This window comes from Arachis ipaensis, chromosome B10 (genome assembly GCF_000816755.2).
Source record: "Arachis ipaensis cultivar K30076 chromosome B10, Araip1.1, whole genome shotgun sequence".
NCBI lineage: Eukaryota > Viridiplantae > Streptophyta > Magnoliopsida > Fabales > Fabaceae > Arachis > Arachis ipaensis.
Genome location: NC_029794.2, coordinates 20,232,277 through 20,254,232, shown reverse-complemented (window position 1 = coordinate 20,254,232; position 21,956 = coordinate 20,232,277). Strand labels below are relative to the sequence as shown.

The following is a 21,956-nucleotide window of genomic DNA, read 5'->3' as shown; positions in this document are numbered from 1 at the left end:
AGTGATTCATCTCTGCGATAGCTTTTAGAGCACCCCCTTTCGTCGTGTATAGGACAAAGGCAAACAGATAGATCGTTTCCAATTTTCGTTTTCGGCAGAGATAGATGTCGTTAATTCTTGCCGTCCACTCGAACAAGTGATACAATTCTCTCCTTGAGATATCATCTGGTAGATTATCCACAAACACAGAGAAAGACTCATTTTTCAAGCGTTGATATTCTTTCCTGTTCCATATTCCTTTTGATTGTAAAGTTATTTATCCTTATTTTGCTAGTCAATAATGATGTGGAAGATATGAAATTGTGATATAAGTTTTTATATTTAAAGTGTAATCCAGTGTCTTATATTTCTTATTCAACTTATGATCATTAGTGTGAAAATATGTCATATGCTCAATGCTTTAATAACTCGAATTATATAATCTTATGCCATTTTGCTTCAAGTTTGAAATTTTCATCTTCAAATATATATATATTTGTTAACAGAATCCAAACCTACTATTATTATGCCATATAAGACTACGTCTGTATTTTGTATTCTTTTAAAAAAGAGGCAGCACTATATTCGCATTACACATTGCACAATATAGATTCGATCTAAGCGAACATTAACATATCAAATGCTTAGCATGTTGTGGTATCGTACCATGTAACATGAGACTATACTCAAAGCTCTCCTCATTGGTGCACACATCTCAGCCTTTGAACCCCAAAATCCACCTATGTTCCTCAACCTTCTTATCATCATCATCAACAACTGCCACACTGAACCCAGTACCCCATATTGTCACAAAATGCATTGCTCTATTGCAGTTTTGGGCATCTTCCATATCCAAACTAAGACAAATCCATGCATATTCACTTAGGCATGGTGTCCCACTCAACAACCCTGACATGGGCAAGCATCTCATTTTTACAATTGTATCCCTCTCTGCACCCATGTCTTATGCCTACCATGTGTTTGCTGTATTGCATGACCCAAATGTGTTCACTTGGAACACCATGATAAGAGGTTATGCTGAAAGTGATGACCCAAGTCCTGCACTTCATTTCTACCGTAAAATGTCGGTGTCTTGTGTTGAGCCTGACACTCACACTTACCCTTTTCTTCTCAAGGCTGTTGCCAAGTCTTTGAATGTTAGAGAAGGGGAAGCTATACATTCAGTTACAGTGAGAAAAGGGTTTGGCTCTTTGATGTTTGTTCAGAACGGTTTGCTTCACATGTATGCTGTTTGCGGCGATACAGAAAGCGCACACAAGCTGTTTGAGTCAATGGTGGAAAGAGATCTTGTGGCTTGGAATTCTGTGATTAATGGGTTTGCTCTTAATGGCAGGCCTAGTGAGGCCTTGACGCTATTCAGGGAGATGAAAATGGAGGGACTGGAGCCGGATGGGTTCACTATGGTTAGCCTTTTATCTGCTTGTGCTGAACTTGGAGCTCTAGAATTAGGACGTAGGGTTCATGTGTTCTTGTTGAAGGTAGGATTGACAGAGAACATGCATGTGAACAATTCACTGCTGGACTTTTATGCCAAGTGTGGGAGCATCAGGGAGGCGAAACAAGTTTTTGGCGAGATGAGAGAAAGGAATGTGGTTTCTTTTACTTCTTTGATTGTTGGCTTGGCAGTGAATGGCTTTGGGGAGGAAGCACTTGAGTTTTTCAAAGAGATGGAAGAACAAAGAGTTAAGCCTAGTGAGATTACTTTTGTTGGTGTCTTGTATGCTTGCAGCCACTGTGGAATGTTGAATGAAGGGTTTAATTACTTTAGAAGGATGAAAGATGAATATGAAATCATGCCACGGATAGAACACTATGGCTGCATGGTGGACCTGCTGAGTAGGGCAGGTTTAGTGAAACAAGCATATGAATATATTCAGAACATGCCAATCCAGCCAAATTCTGTTATTTGGAGGACCTTATTGGGAGCATGCACAATCCATGGTCATTTAGGCCTAGGGGAGATAGCTAGATCACACCTTTTGAAGTTAGAGCCTAAACATAGCGGGGACTATGTGCTTCTCTCGAATATTTATGCGGCCGAACACCGTTGGTCAGATGTACAGACAGTAAGAAGATCAATGCTAGAGGATGGTGTTAGGAAAACACCTGGCTATAGCATGGTGGAGTTGGGAAATCGGGTTTATGAGTTTACTATGGGCGATAGGTCTCATCCTCAGAGTAAGGATGTATATGCACTGTTAGAGAAAATCACAGAGTTGCTGAAGTTAGAAGGTTATGTTCCTCACACTGCAAATGTACTTGCAGACATAGAGGAAGAGGAGAAGGAGCAAGCTTTGTCTTATCACAGTGAAAAGGTGGCAATCGCTTTTATGATCCTAAATACACCACCAGGGACCCCAATTAGGGTCATGAAGAACTTGAGGGTTTGTGCAGATTGTCATATGGCTATAAAACTCATATCAAAGGTTTATGATAGAGAGATTGTTATCAGGGATCGTAGTAGGTTCCACCATTTTAGAGGTGGCTCATGTTCATGTAAAGATTACTGGTAATATTGGATGTAATGAAAGTTAAATATTACAAAAGAATGGAACGCTCTTCTGGTATGAACTTATTCCTCACCCAGAATCCGCACCACTCTAAGTTTTCAGGTTAAATTTTCCCATCTGTTTTTGTCTATGCATAACTTCACCTACTTCCAAATTATTATGACTTGTGTTCAAGTTTTTGTTTGCATTATGCACTATTTTATTGATTTGATGTGTTGTAATAAGCATATGCCTGTGCTATCTTTTAGTTGCAAGCTAATTTGCCTGTGGGTTTATAGGTTCAAGTTCTAGCTTTGTTTGAAATATAGGAATGTGCTTTCAAGCATATGCATTTATGTCCTCCTTTTTATACTTTACTGACATTTAGTTACCTGGCAGATGAAGAAACGCAATGTCAAGCTGATGCTGATTGTGGTAGAGAGGATGCTACTCGAAGTCATCGAAATCCTGCTCAGAAAAGGAAAACCCTCAAAAACAGTGTCAGGGAAGAAGAATCTTCCTGACACTGCAAAACCTTCTCTTCCAGCTAAGAAAAGGGTTCAGGTGCCACAAGATCCTCTTTCTGAAACTCCATTCAAAAATTCAAGCTCCGGAGACTCCCTCTGTGGAACTAGAAAAGAGGGAAAAGAAAAGGATACTGATACTGCAAATGAAAACCCTCTCCAAAGTGAAAGAGATGTACCCGTTCTTTCACCTTTCTTTTGGTTAAGAGAGGAGGAAGGTGTTGAGAATTTAAGTCAGCAAACTTTCGGGGATAAGCTTATAGATGGAAAGCCCAACACCAAGCCCTCCTTCATTCAGTGATCTCAAGGACTCCGATGATGAAAATCCGACTAAACTGACATTATCATTAAGTAACGGGTTGTTATAGCAACTGAATATGTCGTCATAAACTATGAAATTGTAAACTCTTTTCTTTTTCATTAACTGTTTGTTTTATATGGCTGATGAAGATAACTTCCCAGTCTCATGGTTCTTAAACTATTCAACTACTTGGTTGGTGATAAACGTTGTTGAAGTCACTCAGAACAAAATTTGGAAATTGAGTTTTCATGGTTAAAATCAAATTACTTTAGAAGAGACTTATAATAAATTGCTGATTTTATTTCTTGGCTTCTTGATATTGTCATGTAGGATGAGGTGCAAAATAAAACCTCTTTTGATCTCTTTGATAGTGAGCTGTTTGAGTGGACACAAAGGCCTTGCTCTCCTGAATTATTTTCAAGTCCTGTCAAATTACAGGTAAGGAGAGAATTGGAGCCCCCGGTTATTCATACATAAATTTAGGATACTGTACCTTGACTATGCATTGATGTTCTTTTCAATTGTATTACAGCCTTTGAGTGCTGGTGTGATCAGTGAAAATCAAGAGGATTTGCTGGAAGCCTCAAAAGAGCTTGAAAGAAATAAATCCAGTGATTATGCTGAAAATACTAAACTTCAGAATTCACAAAAAGAAACTAGATTGTCTGATGTGCAGTGTGACTTCACCATTTAGTAGTTCTGGTGATATAAATGGGACAAAGAAGTACAAGAAGAGAAGCAGGAAGATGAGGGAAAAAGCCGCTCAATAACAGGTTGTGGAACAACAAGATTCAATTGAGGGAATCAATGTTGATTCAAATAGATCATTAGAAATCAATCACGGGAGAAGCGACAAGCTTCTAATATGAGGAAGACTAATAGAAAGTGCAAGAGGGTTTGTTTGATACTTGTACCGACTCCAATATATCAGTAATTCTTCGTAACGGTGAAGTGAAAATAGGTTGGTAGAATTGGATATAGGATGTTAGTATCGATAGCTCCTGCAATGTGCCAGCTAGCATTTAGGCGGTTGATGTCAGGATTACGTGCCATAACATCAATGGAAGTAAAAAATATCAATAAAATGGCTAGAGAAAGAGAGAAATGAGAGAGATGTAAATAATGAGTGGAGTCAAGGGTGCGGTCAACGAGTTCTACTTATAGGCGTTACTAAGCCTTATTTCGTTTACCGTGTAAACGAGATAAGTATAATGTAAGACTCAAAACTTTTGAAAAGTCTTATTATGATCAAGTTTCAAATCATATAGTTATTACGTGCCATAACATCAATGAAAGTCAAAAATATCAATAAAATGGCTAGAGAAAGAGAGAAATGAGAGAGATGTAAATAATGAGTGGAGTCAAGGGTGCGGTCAACGAGTTCTACTTATAGGCGTCACTAAGTCTTATTTCGTTTACTGTGTAAACGAGATAAGTATAATGTAAGACCCAAAACTTTTGAAAAGTTTTATTATGATCAAGTTTCAAATCATATAGTTATTACGTGCCATAACATCAATGAAAGTAAAAAATATCAATAAAATGGCTAGAGAAAGAGAGAAATGAGAGAGATGTAAATAATGAGTGGAGTCAAGGGTGCGGTCAACGAGTTCTACTTATAGGTGCCACTAAGCCTTATTTCGTTTACCGTGTAAACGAGATAAGTATAATGTAAGACTCAAAATTTTTAAAAAGTCTTATTATGATCAAGTTTCAAATCATATAGTTATTTATAATCTTAATTTCAGAAAAATTATTTTATTAAGGATAATTAAGGCAAGTTTTGATTTATCGAATTTGAGAGGAATTATGAGTATTATCCAATTTTATAATTATTGAATTATTTTCTATATTCAAATTATAAAATTGGTAGTTGTGAAATAATAAAGATTTTATATGATTTGGAATAAATAATTTTGAAAAAATAAAAGATTTAATCATACTATTTCTAATTTTTAGATTTAGACATTTTATTGAAAATAATTTATAAAATTGATGAGCAAATAGTATTTTTTTATATACAATTAATGTTAAATTTAAATTGGGGTTCAATTACTATATTTTTTCCAATTTCATTTGAAATTACTAAAATGCCCTAACCCTAACTTTTGAAAATGAAACCCTAATCCTTCCCAAACCTAGCCGCCGAAAAACCCTACTCCAATTGCCCTCTTCTCAGACCTAGCAGCAGTGATACCAACCTTTCCCCTTTCTCAAATCAGTCACAGCAGTAAAGGGGGAAAGGGATGCAGAAGAAAAACGGACCCAGGAGAGAGGGGGCGGAGCTGCGATCAGAAGAGGAGGTGAGCCACGCTGCTGCCTCCGTTCAGCCCGCCGCCACCGCGCCCTCTATGCCGCCGCCTGGGAGAGCAGAATCGAGGAGAGGAGTGGTCTGCGAGTGATGGTTGTCGCGGGCTTGGGGGCCGTCGCGCCATACGTGCCGTGACCTCCAGCCTCCTCCATCGGAACTGCCGCCGTCAGAAAGGGGTTCAGGCCGCCGCAGGTGTCGCTGCCAGAGAAGGGAGCTGCACCCTTGTGATTCTGACCGCCGGGAGTGGTTCTGTGACTTCCAGGACCACTGCCGAGGCCTCTGGCTGTTCTGCCGTCGCCGGAAAACTTTGCCAATAAGGGTTTTAATTGCGGTTTCTGTCCTTTTTGAATTTCGAGAATACTATAGTCACTGCGTGTTGGTTTTAGTTGTCGTGATCGGAATTTGTCGCCGCTGCCGCTTGAGGTGGCTGCCGGGCTGCCGCCGAACCGGCTCGGAGACCGCCGCTATTTCGGTTCAGCCGTTCTTTCTTAGTTTCGGCAAGTAATTATGTTTCGAAATGCCCTGCGTTAGTGTCCCGTACCTGTATTGAAGCCTTTACGGTATTAATGTTCTTAGGATTTAGTAACTGAGGTTACTTGTTGTAATTTAGAGCTGTTTATGCTGCTGTGAAAATGCGTGGGGCTGTGCTTTAAAGCTGTCTTTGATTTTGGTTTGAGGCGGAAAGGACTCGGTGAGGCGTTTGGGTTATGGATTTGCGTTTTGAGGTAGGGGTGCTTTCCAAAAACTATATTTTATATATTAGAATTATTACATATGGATACTAATGTGAGACAATGTGTATTTGGTAATTGTATCAGCCTTATGTATTGTTTGATTGTCTCGAATGATTATGATTGTTGTTTGGTTGGATAGTTGTGCGGTTTTGTGAAACGGAATACTTTTCAAGTTGATTTTTTTAAAGATTTGAGATCGAGTTTAATCCATTGAGAATTGATTTGAGTTAATTTTCTTGAGAATGTGAAAAATAGAATACACTCTTGAATTCAGCCTGGTTTGCTTTAAATGATCTAGTATGATAAATGACGGTTGTTGACCGTTTCTTTAAAGCTTTAGAAATGAGTTTATTCGGTTGAGAATGATTTAATTTTGAAACGGTTTCCTTAAAATATGGAATTGAGGTGACTGTTGGTTTTGGCTTGCCTTGAATTGATTTTGGATTTTTAGGCTGTTGAAAAGGATTGTGGAACGGTTTTGTTGGGACCCGAACTGAGTGGCAAAGTCCAAGTTTTAGGGGAGGTGTGGTGCACAGAATTATGATCACACTTTTCACAACTCCGATACAACTAACCAGCAAGTGCACTGGGTCGTCTAAGTAATACCTTACGTGAGTAAGGGTCGATTCTACAGAAATTGCCGGCTTGAAGCAAGCTATGGTTATCCTGTAAATCTTAGTCAGGAGATTCAAATGATATAAATGATTTTGTTTATGAAAAGTAAATAAAATGAAATGAATGATACTTGTGATTCAGTAATGAGGAACAGGTTGAGGTTCCGGAGATGCTCTGTCGTTTGAATCTCTACTTTTCTACTGTCTTCTTCTCCAAACACGCATGGCTTCCTTCCATGGCAAGCTGTATGTTGGTGGATCACCATTGTCAATGGCTACCATCCGTCCTCTCAGTGAAAATGGTCCAGGTACGGTTTCTGTACGGCTAATCAACTGTCGGATCTCTCGTCTCGGATGAAAAATACCAGGCACAGCTACCGCACGGCTAATCATTTGTCGGTTCTCACTTGTGTCGGAATAGGATCTCTCTATCCTTTTTCACACTGTCACTGCGCCCAACATTCGTGAGTTTGAAGCTCGTCACAGTCATCCCGTCCCAGATCCTACTCGGAATACCACAGACAAGGTTTAGACTTTCCGGATTTCAGGAATGCTGCCAATTGGTTCTAGCCTCTACCACGAAGGTTCTGATCTCATGGGTTTGAATGCTCTGTTGTCAGGCGATGCAAGTCAAACGCGTGGATTAGAAACCCAAGAGATACGCACTCAAGCTGTCGCCCAATGACTACGTTGAGCTCAGATAGAACAGGAGTGGTTGTCAAGCACGCGTTCATAAATTTGAGAATGATGATGAGTGTCACGGATCATCATATTCTTTATATTGAAGTACGAGTGAGTATCTTAGAACAGAATCAAGCGTGATCGAATAGAAAACAATAGTAATTGCATTAATCCATTGAGACACAGCAGAGCTCCTCACCCCCACCTATGGGGTTTAGAGACTCATGCCGTAGAAGATACAATATGAGATGTAAAATGTCATCCCTCCAAAATGAATCTCTAAAAGTAGTTTTTATACTAAACTAGTAACTTAGGTTTATAGAAAATGTGTAACTAAGTGCAGATAATGCAGAAATTCTTTTTTAGGGCCCACTTGGTGAGTGTTTAGGCTGAGCTTTGAAGCTTTCATGTGCATAGGCCATTCTTGGAGTTAAACTCCAGCTTGGGTGCCAGTTTGGGCGTTCAACTCCAGTTTTGGTGCCAGTTCCGGTGTTTTATGCCAGAAAAGGGTCTCTGGCTGGCGTTTAACGCCAGTTTGGGCCATCAAATCTCGAGCAAAGTATGGACTATTATACATTGCTGAAAAGCCCAAGATGTTAGATTTCTAGACCAATTGAGAGCGTGCCAATTGGACTTTTGTAACTCCAGAAAAACGCGTTTGAGTGCAGGGAGGTCAGAATCCAACAGCATCTGCTGTCCTTTCTCAGCCTCTGAATCAGATTTTTGCTCAGGTCCCTCAATTTCAACCAGAAAATACCTGAAATTACAGAAAAATACACAAACTCATAGTAAAGTCCAGAAATGTGATTTTTGCATAAAAACTAATAAAAATATAATAAAAAGTAACTAAAACATACTAAAAACTACCTAAAAACAATGCCAAAAAGCGTATAAATTATCCGCTCATCACAACACCAAACTTAAATTTTTGCTTGTCCCCAAGCAACCAAAAATAAAATAAGATAAAAAAAAAGAGAAAATACAATAAATTTCAAAAATATCAATGAGGATTAGTTTTAATTAGATGAGCGGGATTAGTAGCTTTTTGCCTCTGAATAGTTTTGGCATCTCTCTATCCATTGGAGTTCAGAATTGTTGGCCTCTTTAGGAACTCAGAAATACAGATAATGTTATTGATTTTCCTAGTTAATTTCTTTTTTATTCTTGAACACAGCTACTTTATGAGTCTTGGCCGTGACCCTTAGCATTTTGTTTTCCAGTATTATCACCGGATACATAAATGCCACGGACACATAACTGGGTGAACCTTTTCAGATTGCGACTCAGCTTTGCTAGAGTCCCCAGTTAGAGGTGCCCAGAGTTTTTAAGCACACTCTTTTGCTTTGGATCACGACTTTAACCACTCAGTCCCAAGCTTTTCACTTGGACCTTCATGACACAAGCACATGGTTAGAGACAGCTTGATTTAGCCGCTTAGGCCAATATTTTATTTCTTTGGACCCTCCTATCCATTGATGCTCAAAGCCTTGGATCCATTTTACCCCTGCCTTTTAGTTTAAAGGGTTATTGGCTTTTTCTGCTTGCTTTTTCTTTTCTTTCGCATGCTTTTGCTTTTTCACTGCTTTTTCTTGCTTCAAGAATCAATTTTATGATTTTTCAGATCACCAATAACATGTCTCCTTTTTCATTATTCTTTCAAGAGCCAACTTTTCTTAATTCCAATTTCAAATATGCAATGTTTAAGCATACATTCAGAAAATAAAAAGTATTGCCACCACATCAAAATAATTAAACTATTTTCAAGATAAAATTCAAAATTCATGTATTTCTTTTTCTTTTGCAAATAAAAGTATTTTTCATTTAAGAAAGGTGAGAGATTCATGGAATCATTCATAGCTTTAAGACATAGACTCTAAACACTAATGATCATGTAATAAAAATAAGACTTAGACAGAAAATAAACATAAAAACAGACAAATAACAATAAAAGCAAGGAAATTAAGGAGCGGGTCCACCTTAGTGACGGCGGCTACTTCTTCCTCTTGATGGTCCAATGGAGTGCTTGAGCTCCTCTAGTTTGCTCCATCCTCTTTCTTAGTGATGGACTTTGGTGATGAATTTCTCCATCTCCCAAGGTTCGGAGGCGGAAGCAATTGCCTTCCATTTTCTCTTTCTAGAGGATTCTCCGACTTTGGGTGCCAGAAGTGATAATGGAAAGCAAAATGCAGAACTTTTCCACACCAAACTTAAAAGCTTTGCTCGTCCTTGAGCAAAATAAGATAGAAGGGAGTAGAAAAAGAATGAAGTGATTAATTTTGAAAAACTTGTTAATGTTAAAAAAATTAAAAGGATTTGAAAAGAATTTGAGAAGATATGTAAGTTTGGAAAAAGATATGGACAAGAATTAAAAAGAATTAAAAAAGAATTAAAAAGAATTAACAAAGAATTAAAAAAATTGAAAGGATTATTAGTTTTTGAAAATAGAAATTGAAAGATGAACATTTGAAATATTTTTTATGCAAAAAAATTATGAATTAAAACATGAAAAATTGAAAAAAATCGAATTGGAAACAAAATTACCTCCCCTTTGCTGTTCTGGCGTTAAACGCCCAGAATGATAGCCATTCTGGCGTTTAACGCCCATCTGGCAGCCAATTTGGGAATTTAACATCCAGCCAGGTATCCTGGCTGGCGTTAAACGCCAGAATTTCTTTATTACTGAGCTTTTTTTTCTGAACGCCCAGGATGCTGCTGTTTCTGGCGTTAAACACTCAGAATGCTGCCCATTCTAGCGTTTAACGCCCAGAATGATAGCCTTTCTGGTGTTTTGACGCCAGTGAGCTCTTTTTCTCTGTGATTCCTCTGCTTTATGTCCTGAACCTTCATTTCCCTGACTTATTCACTGAAATGTATTAACGAACATGAATAACGAAATTAAATAGACTCATATAATTGCGATAAACATCTAATTTTTTATAATGGCTGGGTTGCCTCCCAACAAGCGCTTCTTTACTATCTTTAGCTGGACTTTACTGAGATTTTAATTTAGTCTCAATTTTGAGCACTCTTGCTCAATATTGCCTTCAAGATAATGTTTGACTCTCTGTCCATTAACAATGAACTTTTTGTCAGAGTCAATATCCTGAAGCTCTATATATCCATATGGTGACACACTTGTAATCACATATGGTCCCTTCCACCGGGATTTCAATTTCCCAGGGAACAATCTGAGCCTAGAGTTAAACAACAGAACCTTCTGTCCTGGCTCAAAGGCTCTAGATGACAGCTTTCTGTCATGCCACCTTTTTGCTTTCTCCTTGTAAATTTAGCATTTTCGAAAGCATTTAGTCTGAACTCCTCCAGCTCATTCAACTGGAGTAATCTTTTCTCTCCAGCTACCTTAGCATCAAGGTTTAGGAACCTGGTTGCCCAGTAGGCCTTGTGTTCCAGTTCCACTGGCAGATGACAGGCTTTTATATACACAAGCTGGTATGGAGAGGTCCCTATAGGAGTCTTGGATGCGGTTCTGTATGCCTACAAAGCATCATCCAGACTTCTTGCCCAATCCCTTCTATGGGTATTTACAGTCCGTTCCAGGATTCGTTTTAGTTCTCTTTTTGAGACTTCAGCCTGCCCATTTGTTTGTGGATGATAGGAGTTGCCACTTTGTGGTTAATTCCATATCAGATTAGAGCAGAGTCAAGCTGTTTATTGCAGAAATGAGTGCTTCCATCACTGATCAGTACCCTAGGGACACCAAACCTGCTGAAGATATGTTTCTGGAGGAACTTCATCACTGTCTTAGTATCATTAGTGGGTGTTGCAATTGCCTCTACCCATTTAGATACATAGTATACTGCCACCAGAATATAAGTGTTTGAATATGATGGCGGGAAAGGCCCCATGAAGTCAATACCCACCCCCATACATCAAATAACTCAATCTTTAAGATCCCTTGCTGAGGCATGGCATAACCGTGAGGCAGATTACCAGCTCTCTGGCAAATGTCACAGTTACGTACAAATTCTCGGGAGTCTCTATAGAGAGTAGGCCAGTAGAAGCCACATTGGAAAACCTTTGTGGCTGTTCGCTCACCTCCGAAATGTCCTCCATATTGTGATCCATGGCAATGCCATAGGATCTTTTGTGCCTCTTCTCTAGGTACACATCTACGGATTATTCCGTCTTCACATCTCTTAAAGAGATATGGTTCATCCCACAAGTAGTACTTTGCATCAGACACCAATTTTTTTCTTTGCTGCTTACTGTACTCTTTGGGTATGAATCTCACAGCTTTATAGTTCGCAATGTCTGCAAACCGTGGTACTTCCTGAATGGCAAAGAGTTGCTCATCCGGGAAGGTTTCAGAGATCTCAGTAGGAGGGAGGGACGCTCCTGCTACTGGTTCTATCCGGGACAGGTGATCAGCTACTTGGTTCTCTGTCCCTTTTCTGTCTCTTATTTCTATATCAAACTCTTGCAGAAGCAACATCCATCTCATGAGTCTGGGTTTTGAATCCTGCTTTGTGAGGAGATATTTTAGAGCAGCATGGTTAGTGTACACAATCACTTTTGATCCTACTAAATAAGATCTGAACTTATCAATAGCATAAACCACTACAAGCAACTCCTTTTCTTTGGGTGTGTAATTCTTCTGCGCGTCATTTAAAACACGGCTAGCATAATAAATGACATGCAGAAGCTTGTCATGCCTCTGTCCCAATACTACACCAATGGCATGGTCACTGGCATCACACATTAGTTCAAATGGTAATGTCCAGTCTGGTGTAGAAATGCTGGTGCTGTGACCAGCTTAGCTTTCAGAGTCTCAAAGGCCTACAGACACTCTGTGTCAAAGACAAATGGTGTATCAACGGCTAGCAGATTGCTCAGAGGTTTTGCGATTTTTGAAAAATCCTTTATAAACCTCCTATAGAATCCTGCATGCCCCAGAAAGCTTCTGATTGCCTTAACATTGGCAGGTGGTGGTAATTTTTCAATTACCTCTACCTTAACTTGATCCACCTCTATTCTCTTGTTTGAAATTCTCTGCCCAAGGACAATTCCTTCAGTCACCATAAAGTGACATTTCTCCCAGTTTAAAACCAGGTTAGTCTCTTGGCACCTTTTCAGAACAAGTGCTAGATGGTCAAGACAGGAGCTGAATGAGTCTCCAAATACTGAGAAGTCATCCAAGAAGACTTTCAGAAATTTCTCTACCATATCAGAAAAGATAGAGAGCATGCACCTCTGAAAGGTTGCAGGTGCATTGCACAGACCAAATGGCATCCTTCTGTAGGCAAATACTCCAGATGGACATGTGAATGCTGTTTCTCTTGGTCCTGAGGATCTACTGCAATTTGGTTATAACCTGAATAGCCATCCAAAAAGCAGTAGTATTCATGATCTGTTAGTCTCTCTAGCATCTGGTCTATGAATGGTAAAGGAAAATGATCCTTTTTGGTGGCTGTATTGAGCCTTCTGTAGTCAATACACATACGCCACCCTGTAACTGTTCTTGTGTGAACCAGTTCATTCCTTTCATTATGAACCACTGTCATACCTCCCTTCTTGGGAATAACTTGGACAGGGCTCACCCAGGGGCTATCAGAAATATGATAAATAATCCTAGCCTCTAGTAACTTAGTGACCTCTTTCTGCACCACCTCCTTCATGGCTGGATTCAGCCGCCTCTGTGGTTGAACCACTGGCTTAGCATCATCCTCCAATAGGATCTTGTGCATGCATCTGGCTGGGCTAATGCCCTTGAGATCACTTATGGACCACCCAAGAGCTGTCTTGTGTGTCCTCAGCACCTGAATTATTGCTTTCTCTTTCTGTGGCTCTAAAGCAGAGCTTATGATCACAGGAAAAGTGCCATCTTCTCCCAGAAATGTATATTTCAGGGATGGTGATAGTGGTTTGAGCTCGAGTTTAGGAGGCTTTTCCTCTTCCTGAGGAGTTTTCGGAGGCTTTTCTGTTTCCTCTAGTTCCTCCAGATCAGGCTGGACATCTTTAAAGGTGTCCTCTAGCTCTGATTCGAGACTCTCAGTCATATTGACCTCCTCTACCAGGGAGTCAATAACATCAATGCTCATGCAGTCTTTTGAGGTGTCTGGATGCTGCATAGCTTTGACAGCATTCAACTTAAACTCATCCTCATTAACTCTCAGGGTCACCTCCCCTTTTTGGACATCAATGAGGGTTCGTCCAGTCGCTAGGAAAGGTCTTCCTAGAATGAGAGTTGCACTCTTGTGCTCCTTCATTTCCAGCACCACAAAGTCAGTGGGAAAGGCAAATGGCCCAACTTTGACAATCATGTCCTCAATTACGCTTGATGGAATTTTAATGGAGCCATCAGCAAGTTGGAGGCATATCCGGGTTGGTTTAACTTCATCAGTCAAACCAAGCTTTTTGATAGTGGATGCAGGTATCAGGTTGATACTTGCCCCAAGATCACATAGAGCTGTCTTGGTACAAGCATCCTCTAATATGCATGGTATCATAAAGCTTCCAGGATCTTTAAGCTTCTCTGGTAAGCTTTTTAAAATGACTGCACTGCTTCTTCAGTGAGAAAAACTTTTTCAGTTTCCCTCCAATCCTTCTTATGACTTAAGATCTCTTTCATGAACTTAGCATAAGAGGGTATTTGCTCAAGTTCCTCTGTAAACGAAATCTTTATTTCAAGAGTCCTGAGATAGTCTACAAAGTGGACAAATTGTTTATCATGTTCCGCTTGGCGGAGTTTCTGAGGATAAGGCATCTTGGTTTTATATTCTTCAACCTTAGTTGCTGCAGGTTTATTTCCTACAGAAGTGGTTGGAGATGCTTGCTTAAGGGGTTGTTATCAGCACTTGCAGGTGTCTGATCCCTCATTGGCATTTGAACGCCATAGTTGGGTGCTTTTTGGGCGTTCAATGCCAGATTGCCACCTTTTTCTGGTGTTTTGGCCATCCACTAGGCGTTCAACGCCAACTTCTGACCTTTTTCTGGCATTTGAACGCCAGAATCATTCCTCTCTGGGCTCTTACTGTTCTCAGAGGGATTTTGGACAGTGGTTTGGTCATCTTCTGTCAGATGTTCCTTTCTTGGCTTCCTACTGCTTTGAGTTGAGATATTCAATATCTTTCTACTTCTTAAATGAACAGCTTGGCATTCTTCTGTTATCTGTTTAGATAACTGATGTCTTGTCTGATTCAATTATTTTTTCATATTCTGGTTAGCATCTTTGGTTTCTTGTAGCATCTCTTTAAATTCTGCTAACTATTTTGTTATAGAAAATAGTTGCTGATTGAGTTCAGCAATTTATTCTGGAGGACTAAGTTCAGTGGATGCTGCCTCAGCCTCTTCTTTCATGGAGGTCTCACCACTTGAGTACAGGTGCTGATTTATGGCAACTGTATCAATGAACTCTTGAGCCTCTTCAATTGTCTTTCTCATATGTATAGATCCACTAGCTGAGTGGTCTAGAGACATCTGGGCCTTTTCTGTAAGCCCATAGTAAAAGATGTCTAACTGCACCCATTCTGAAAATATTTCAAAGGGGAATTTCCTTAGCATCTCTCTGTACCTCTCCCAGACATTATAAAGAGATTCATTATCCTCTTGTTTAAAGCCTTGGATGTCCAGCCTTAGCTGTGTCATCCTTTTTGGAGGGAAATATTGATTCAGAAATTTGTCTGATAACTGTTTCCATGTTCTTATGCTTGCTGTGGGTTGGTTATTTAACCACCTCTTAGCTTGATCTTTTACAGCAAATAGAAACAGTAATAATCTGTAGACATCCTGATCTACTTCCTTATCACATACTGTGTCAGCAATTTGTAAGAACTGTGCCAGAAACTCAGTAGGTTCTTCCTGTGGAAGACCGGAATACTGGCAATTTTGCTGCACTGTGATAATGAGTTGAGGGTTCAGCTCAAAGTTGCTGGCTCTGATGGGGGTATACAGATACTACTCCCATATGAAGCAGTGGTGGCGTTAGCATATGATCCCAGAGTCCTTCTAGACTGTTCATTTCCACTTAGGTCCATGATAGAGAAAGGGAGATGATGTGGATTGTAAATAAAAATTTTATTCCTTTTTTTTTTTGAAATTAAAGAAATTAAAATAAAGTAAATAAAAAAATTGATGCAAGTTTCAAAAATTAAGAAAAGAAAAAGAAATAAAAGAAATTAGAAAACTAAATCAATTAATTAGTTAATTAAAAAGATTTGAAAATTTTTGGTGTGGATTTTCGAAAAAAATGAGGAGAGAGAAAGTGATTAGGAAGTTTTGAAAAAGATTTAAAAAGATAAATTTTTAAAATTGAAATTTTGACTTGACTAACAAGAAACTACCAAAGTTTAAAAATTTTGACTAAGTCAACCTAAGGAATTCGAAAATGATGAGTAAATAAAGGAAAAGATATTTTTTGAATTTAATAAGAAAAGAGAAAAATAATAAAATGACACCAAACTTAGAATTTTTAGATCAAAACAAAGAAAATAAATAAGAAAACTTTGAATGTCAAGATGAACACCAAGAACAAATTTTGGAAATTTTTAAGAAAATAAAAACACAAAGGTTTGTTTATGAAAAGTAAATAACATGAAATGAATGATACTTGTGATTCAGTAATGAGGAACAGGTTGAGGTTCCGGAGATGCTCTGTCGTCCGAATCTCTACTTTCCTACTGTCTTCTTCTCCAAACACGCATGACTTTCTTCCATGGCAAGCTGTATGTTGGTGGATCACCGTTGTCAATGGCTACCATCCGTCCTCTCAGTGAAAATGGTCCAGGTACGGTTTCTGTACGGCTAATCAACTGTCGGATCTCTCGTCTCGGATGAAAAATACCAGGCACAGCTACTGCACGGCTAATCATCTGTCGGTTCTCACTTGTGTCAGAATAGGATCTCTCTATCCTTTTTCACACTGTCACTGCGCCCAACATTCGTGAGTTTGAAGCTCGTCACAGTCATCCCGTCCCAGATCCTACTCAGAATACCACAGACAAGGTTTAGACTTTCCGAATCTCAGGAATGCTGCCAATTGGTTCTAACATCTACCACGAAGGTTCTGATCTCATGGGTTTGAATGCTCTATTGTCAGGCGATGCAAGTCAAACGCGTGGATTAGAAACCCAAGAGATACGCACTCAAGCTGTCGTCCAATTACTACGTTGAGCTCAGATAGAACGAGAGTGGTTGTCAAGCACGCGTTCATAAATTTGAGAATGATGATGAGTGTCACGGATCATCATATTCTTTATATTGAAGTACGAGTGAGTATCTTAGAACAGAATCAAGCGTGATCGAATAGAAAACAATAGTAATTACATTAATCCATTGAGACACAGCAGAGCTCCTCACCCCCACCTATGGGGTTTAGAGACTCATGCCGTAGAAGATACAATATGAGCTGTAAAATGTCATCCCTCCAAAATGAATCTCTAAAAGCAGTTTTTATACTAAACTAGTAACTTAGGTTTACAGAAAATGAGTAACTAAGTGCAGATAATGTAGAAATCCACTTCTGGGGCCCACTTGGTGAGTGTTTGGGCTGAGCTTTGAAGCTTTCATGTGCATAGGCTATTCTTGGAGTTAAACGCCAGCTTAGGTGCCAGTTTGGGCATTCAACTCCAGTTTTGGTGCCAGTTCCGGCGTTTTACACCAGAAAAGGGTCTCTGACTGGCGTTTAACGCCAGTTTGGGCCATCAAATCTCGAGCAAAGTATGGACTATTATACATTGCTGAAAGGCCCAAGATGTTAGATTTCCAGACCAATTGAGGGCGTGCCAATTGGACTTTTGTAGCTCCAAAAAAATGCGTTTGAGTGCAGGGAGGTCAGAATCCAACAACATCTGCAGTCCTTTCTCAGCCTCTGAATTAGATTTTTGCTCAGGTCCCTCAATTTCAGCCAAAAAATACCTGAAATTACAGAAAAATACACAAACTCATAGTAAAGTCCCGAAATGTGATTTTTTGCATAAAAACTAATAAAAATATAATAAAAAGTAACTAAAACATACTAAAAACTACCTAAAAACAATGCCAAAAAGCGTATAAATTATGCACTCATCAAGGTGCTGCAAAAATTCGAGTAGAATCTGGGACTTTACTAAAACGTTATTCGGAAACTCATGAGTTAAAGACTTCTACTATGTTTTTCTGAATTATTAAGAAAGGGATGACTTATGCTTCTGGAATGAATTATTAAAAAGGAAGTTGTGATTTAGTCTTGTTTCTTAAGAAAAGTATTATATTTCCCTTGTGAACACGTCATTTAGATGAAACTTATGCTTTAAGGCTGTTTTAAATGTGAAAAGGGTTTATGCCTTTGAATTTGACTTGAAGGTTTCAATTAGAGAAGTTTCAGTGACTTTGAAAGAACCTGAACGTCTATTGACAAGTTTAATTTCATTCTAAAATGTTTTGGAAAAAATTTTAAATACTCTTTGAGTTCTGAGTTTTTACAAGACTAAAACAAGTTTTGAGCAGTTGAAACACTTTAGGATTTTTCCATGGGATTGAAGCTGGTTTTTTGTTTTAAGTAAAGGAAACGGCTTTGAAAAGAGTAATTGATTACATGACTCGGTTTGGCTTAGATCCTATTTTATTATTCAAATCAGGAAGCCAAGGTTTTAATGATTTTAAGTGAATTTGAGGAAATGAGTTATGTTAATCTCCCCTAAAGACTTGAGACTCTGCCGAGAAACTTTTGTTATAAAATTCCATTGTTAGATGGGTGATTTTGAATATCTCAAAGAGATCTTTAACTTGCCATGGTTATGGAAGTTTTGGAAAGAGGATGCCGAGAGTGGCTTTGTTTTAAAAAAGGGAACTTACTTTGAATAAAAGGGACTTATGAGCCTGAGATGATTTGAGAAATGCGATCTTTAAAGCCAAGGCTGAAAAGAGTTGAAACTTGATTTCAAAGTGAAATGAATTGAGAAAAATGATTTATGGCTTAAACGCCGATTTCATGAATTTGATGATGTTGAATGGTAGAAGTGCTATTTTGTTATGAGCCGGAATGGCTGTGTGTGATATTGAATTATGGCTGATTGCCGAATGAGTTATGAGTCGTATGGCTGACTATGAATTATGAATTTAAGCCGGATGGCTGAGATGGATGTTGATCCATTGCTGAGAATGAATGCATATATGCTGAGATATTGATAATTGTGATTTTGCACTTCCACTATCCGAGATACGAGTTTTCCTGGGTAGTAGCAGTGGCTAGCCACCACATGTTCTAGGTTGAGACTTGATACTCTGTTGACCCTATGTCGTAAGGGTGGCCGGGCATTGTGAAAGCCCCGGATGAGTTCACCCCCGTGAATATACACCAGTGAGGGTGTTGGATATGGATCATGATTATGATCACGATTATGTTGAGTATAACTCGAGTTGGGGATGCACGACAAAGGGATAGTCCAATGGTTAGCTACCAGGACTTGTCGGGTTGGCTCTATAACCGACAGATGATATCATCAGCCACTAGGACAGGCATGCATCATATGCATCTATGTGACATTGTTTGAGTGTGCATATTGTACTTGGTTTGCCTTTGTGATTACTTGTGATTAACTGCTATTTGTTCTACTTGTTGTAACTGTTTGTTTGTGCTTGAACTTCCTATCTGTCTTTGCGACTAGGACTCTGTTGGATTGTGGTGATTGGTTGATGGTTGGATTGTTTGGGCCTAGGGCCGTGGTTGAAATGAGATGGACCGATGATTGGTTTCGATTTTGTGTTTCTGGTTTGGAAAAATATGAAAAGCTATTTTGGTTCAGCATAGATAAACCTTTTTGAAAGACTTTTGAGTTTTTTAGAACTGAACGATTCCTCTTTCAGAAAAGATTTCCGACTTTACTTTTATTGTAAATTGTTGTTTTTGACAAGAGGCATAAGACGGTTATTAATCACTGGTACGGTTTATCTTCACGTATCCTATTACAGTAATTCCCAAAAACCCTCTACTGAGAACCCTTTCGAGGATGATGTTCTCACCCCCCTACATTTTTCCCCTTTCAGGATATGGGCGCAGAAGTCGTGAAGAGTTTATTTAGTTGTTGTTGAAATGCTCTGTATTGCTTTAGATTATTGTTTATTGTACCCTCGCCTTTATCTTGATATATTCTGCAAGAGGGATAGGAGTTGTATATATATATATATATATATAGATGTGATCTTTATGAGTTTTTATAAGTTGTATGGTATCTATGGATGTACGTTGTCGAACAAAAGTATTTTGGGAGCGGTATTGCAGTTTAAAGTTTTAAACAGGCTCATATTTTAGTATTAAATAGTATAAGAGTCATCGTAATGTTCGAGCTATCAGAGTTGCGCAGCCGAAAGCGTGAGCTTTGATAGTTAGGGTGTTACAATGGCCATATTTTGTTTACACGATAAACGAGAGCTCGTTTTACAACACATTTATAAACGTGATACGTGGAGACGTATGCGTGTTTTATCTCGTTTATAGTGTAACAAGATGTGGCCATACTTATCTCGTTTACACTGTAAATGAGATACGATTTAGTGTAGAAAAACGTAAATACTCTAAAAAATATGTATATTGGTAATTATAATATCTATTTTATTTATTTTAAAAAAATTCATGTTATTTTCATATTGCCTCATGTCCCTTTTTTGAATGGAGGCAGTATATTCAGCCATATATAAAATACTATCAAGAATACATAATTGATAATTGATATGCTAATGAGAAAATAGAGAAGTCTAATTGATAGATGGGATATTAATTACTTTTAATTAGGTAATTTGTTGGCTAACATTATTTATGTTTTTATTTTTTAATGTTATTGGGTTAATTAGTTCAATTTGTGGTCTGTCGGTCGAACCAGTGATTTGGTGCTTCAGTCGTATGACCGGATTGATTGCTCTTATCGAGTTCTAATTGATATGATATGATTGCTCTTACCTCCATCAAAATTGTGGTTTTTTTTTTGTTGGACCTTACACAAAAACACATGGTTATGAAAATCGGGCCGAATCGGCTGGTCAAATCAGTCTAACCGAAAACAGGTGAAAGAAACGGTCCAGTCTGCTACTTGAAATCGCAGATAAAAAAACCGTCTCAAAATCGCTGAACCGACTAGTTGGACTGAATTGGAAACTGGCCAGTTCTTAATAAACGATGCCATTTTGATTTTAAAAAAAGAGAGAAATCTCACGTAACACGAGCCCATGATTTTGAAAACCAGACTGGATCGACCGGTCGGATTGGTCCAATTGCAAATCGGCTACATAAATGGCCCAGTCAGGTATACAAAACCGTCAAAATAAAAACTGATGAAAAATTGGTGAACCGGCCAGTTCAGTAAAAAGACGTCATTTTTTGCTTAAACGTTTAAACGAACCAACCCTAACTGCACATCTCACTCTTCAGTTTTAGTAGATGCTCAAGACACACTTCCTACTATATATGAATGCGGCCTTTTTGACATGTATCATGATTGGTGTAAATCGTTTAGTAATTATCTTAGGTCCTACAATCTCCTCCATGCAAATTATTTGTTTTTAAGACTAAAGAAAAGGTGTGTATAATTATTTCATTTCTCATTCATCACAACTAATGCTTTGCCAGATCATATCAACAGACAATAATTATCTGTATCATTTTTCTAATATATTTATTGGTCTCTTAGGTGCAATTTTCAAGTTGCTGTGGCTGAGGTTGATCGGATTCTGAGGCCCGAAAGAATGCTTATTGTTCGAGACACTGCTAAGGTAATTAATGAGCTTGAGAACATTGTAAAGTCTATGAACTGGGAGGTTTACATGACTTACACTAAAGAAAATGAGGACCTTTTAGGTGTTCGAAAATCCATGTGGCAGCCTACAGAGATTGTGACGCTCGAATATGTTGTTTGATTGCCAGAATGGTTAGGCGAATTTTGGATTTTGGGTTAAAAAAATTCTTGTGTAATTGTACTTCCACATTTATCTATGTATCATGGTAGTTAGGCATTCATGTATTTGTCTTTTTTCCTTTTTTTTTCTCCCTCATTTAGTTATTGATTTTGATCTCCATTTAGAGGTTGGTGTATTTTGCTTTAACATGGTGATATAGATAAGAATTTTCATCACATTCTTGAAAATGTAGAGGTCCTCGGCTTAGAAGCCAAATAGTTAAGATTTTGGACTGTTGTAAGACCCAGAACTTTTGAAAAGCCTTTTTATGATCAAGTCTCAAATCATATAATTATTTATAGCCTTAATTTCAGAAATTATTTTATTAAAGATAATTAAGGTAAGTTTTGATTTATTGAACTTGAGATAAGTTATGATTATTATCCAATTTTATAATTATTAGACTATTTTCTATATT

General features: G+C 38.4%; 1 protein-coding gene across 2 annotated transcripts; it reads left to right on the top strand.

The window, feature by feature from the left end:
• LOC107624093 (pentatricopeptide repeat-containing protein At4g21065-like) lies at positions 520-21,604 on the top strand. 2 transcript variants are annotated; one of them, XM_016326548.2, is made up of 3 exons: positions 520-2,612; positions 18,956-18,958; positions 21,593-21,604. In XM_016326548.2, exon 1 carries the CDS (start codon positions 654-656, stop codon positions 2,511-2,513), a length of 1,860 nt encoding a protein of 619 aa, XP_016182034.1. In that variant the 5' UTR covers positions 520-653; the 3' UTR covers positions 2,514-2,612; positions 18,956-18,958; positions 21,593-21,604. The 2 variants fall into 2 exon arrangements, with proteins under 2 accessions (XP_016182034.1, XP_016182033.1); XM_016326547.2 differs by lacking the exons at positions 18,956-18,958; positions 21,593-21,604 and adding an exon at positions 2,889-3,617.

Excerpts from the sequence above, each read along its gene's own strand:
- LOC107624093 (XM_016326548.2), top strand. The coding sequence starts at position 654 with ATGAGACTATACTCAAAGCTCTCCTCATTGGTGCACACATCTCAGCCT.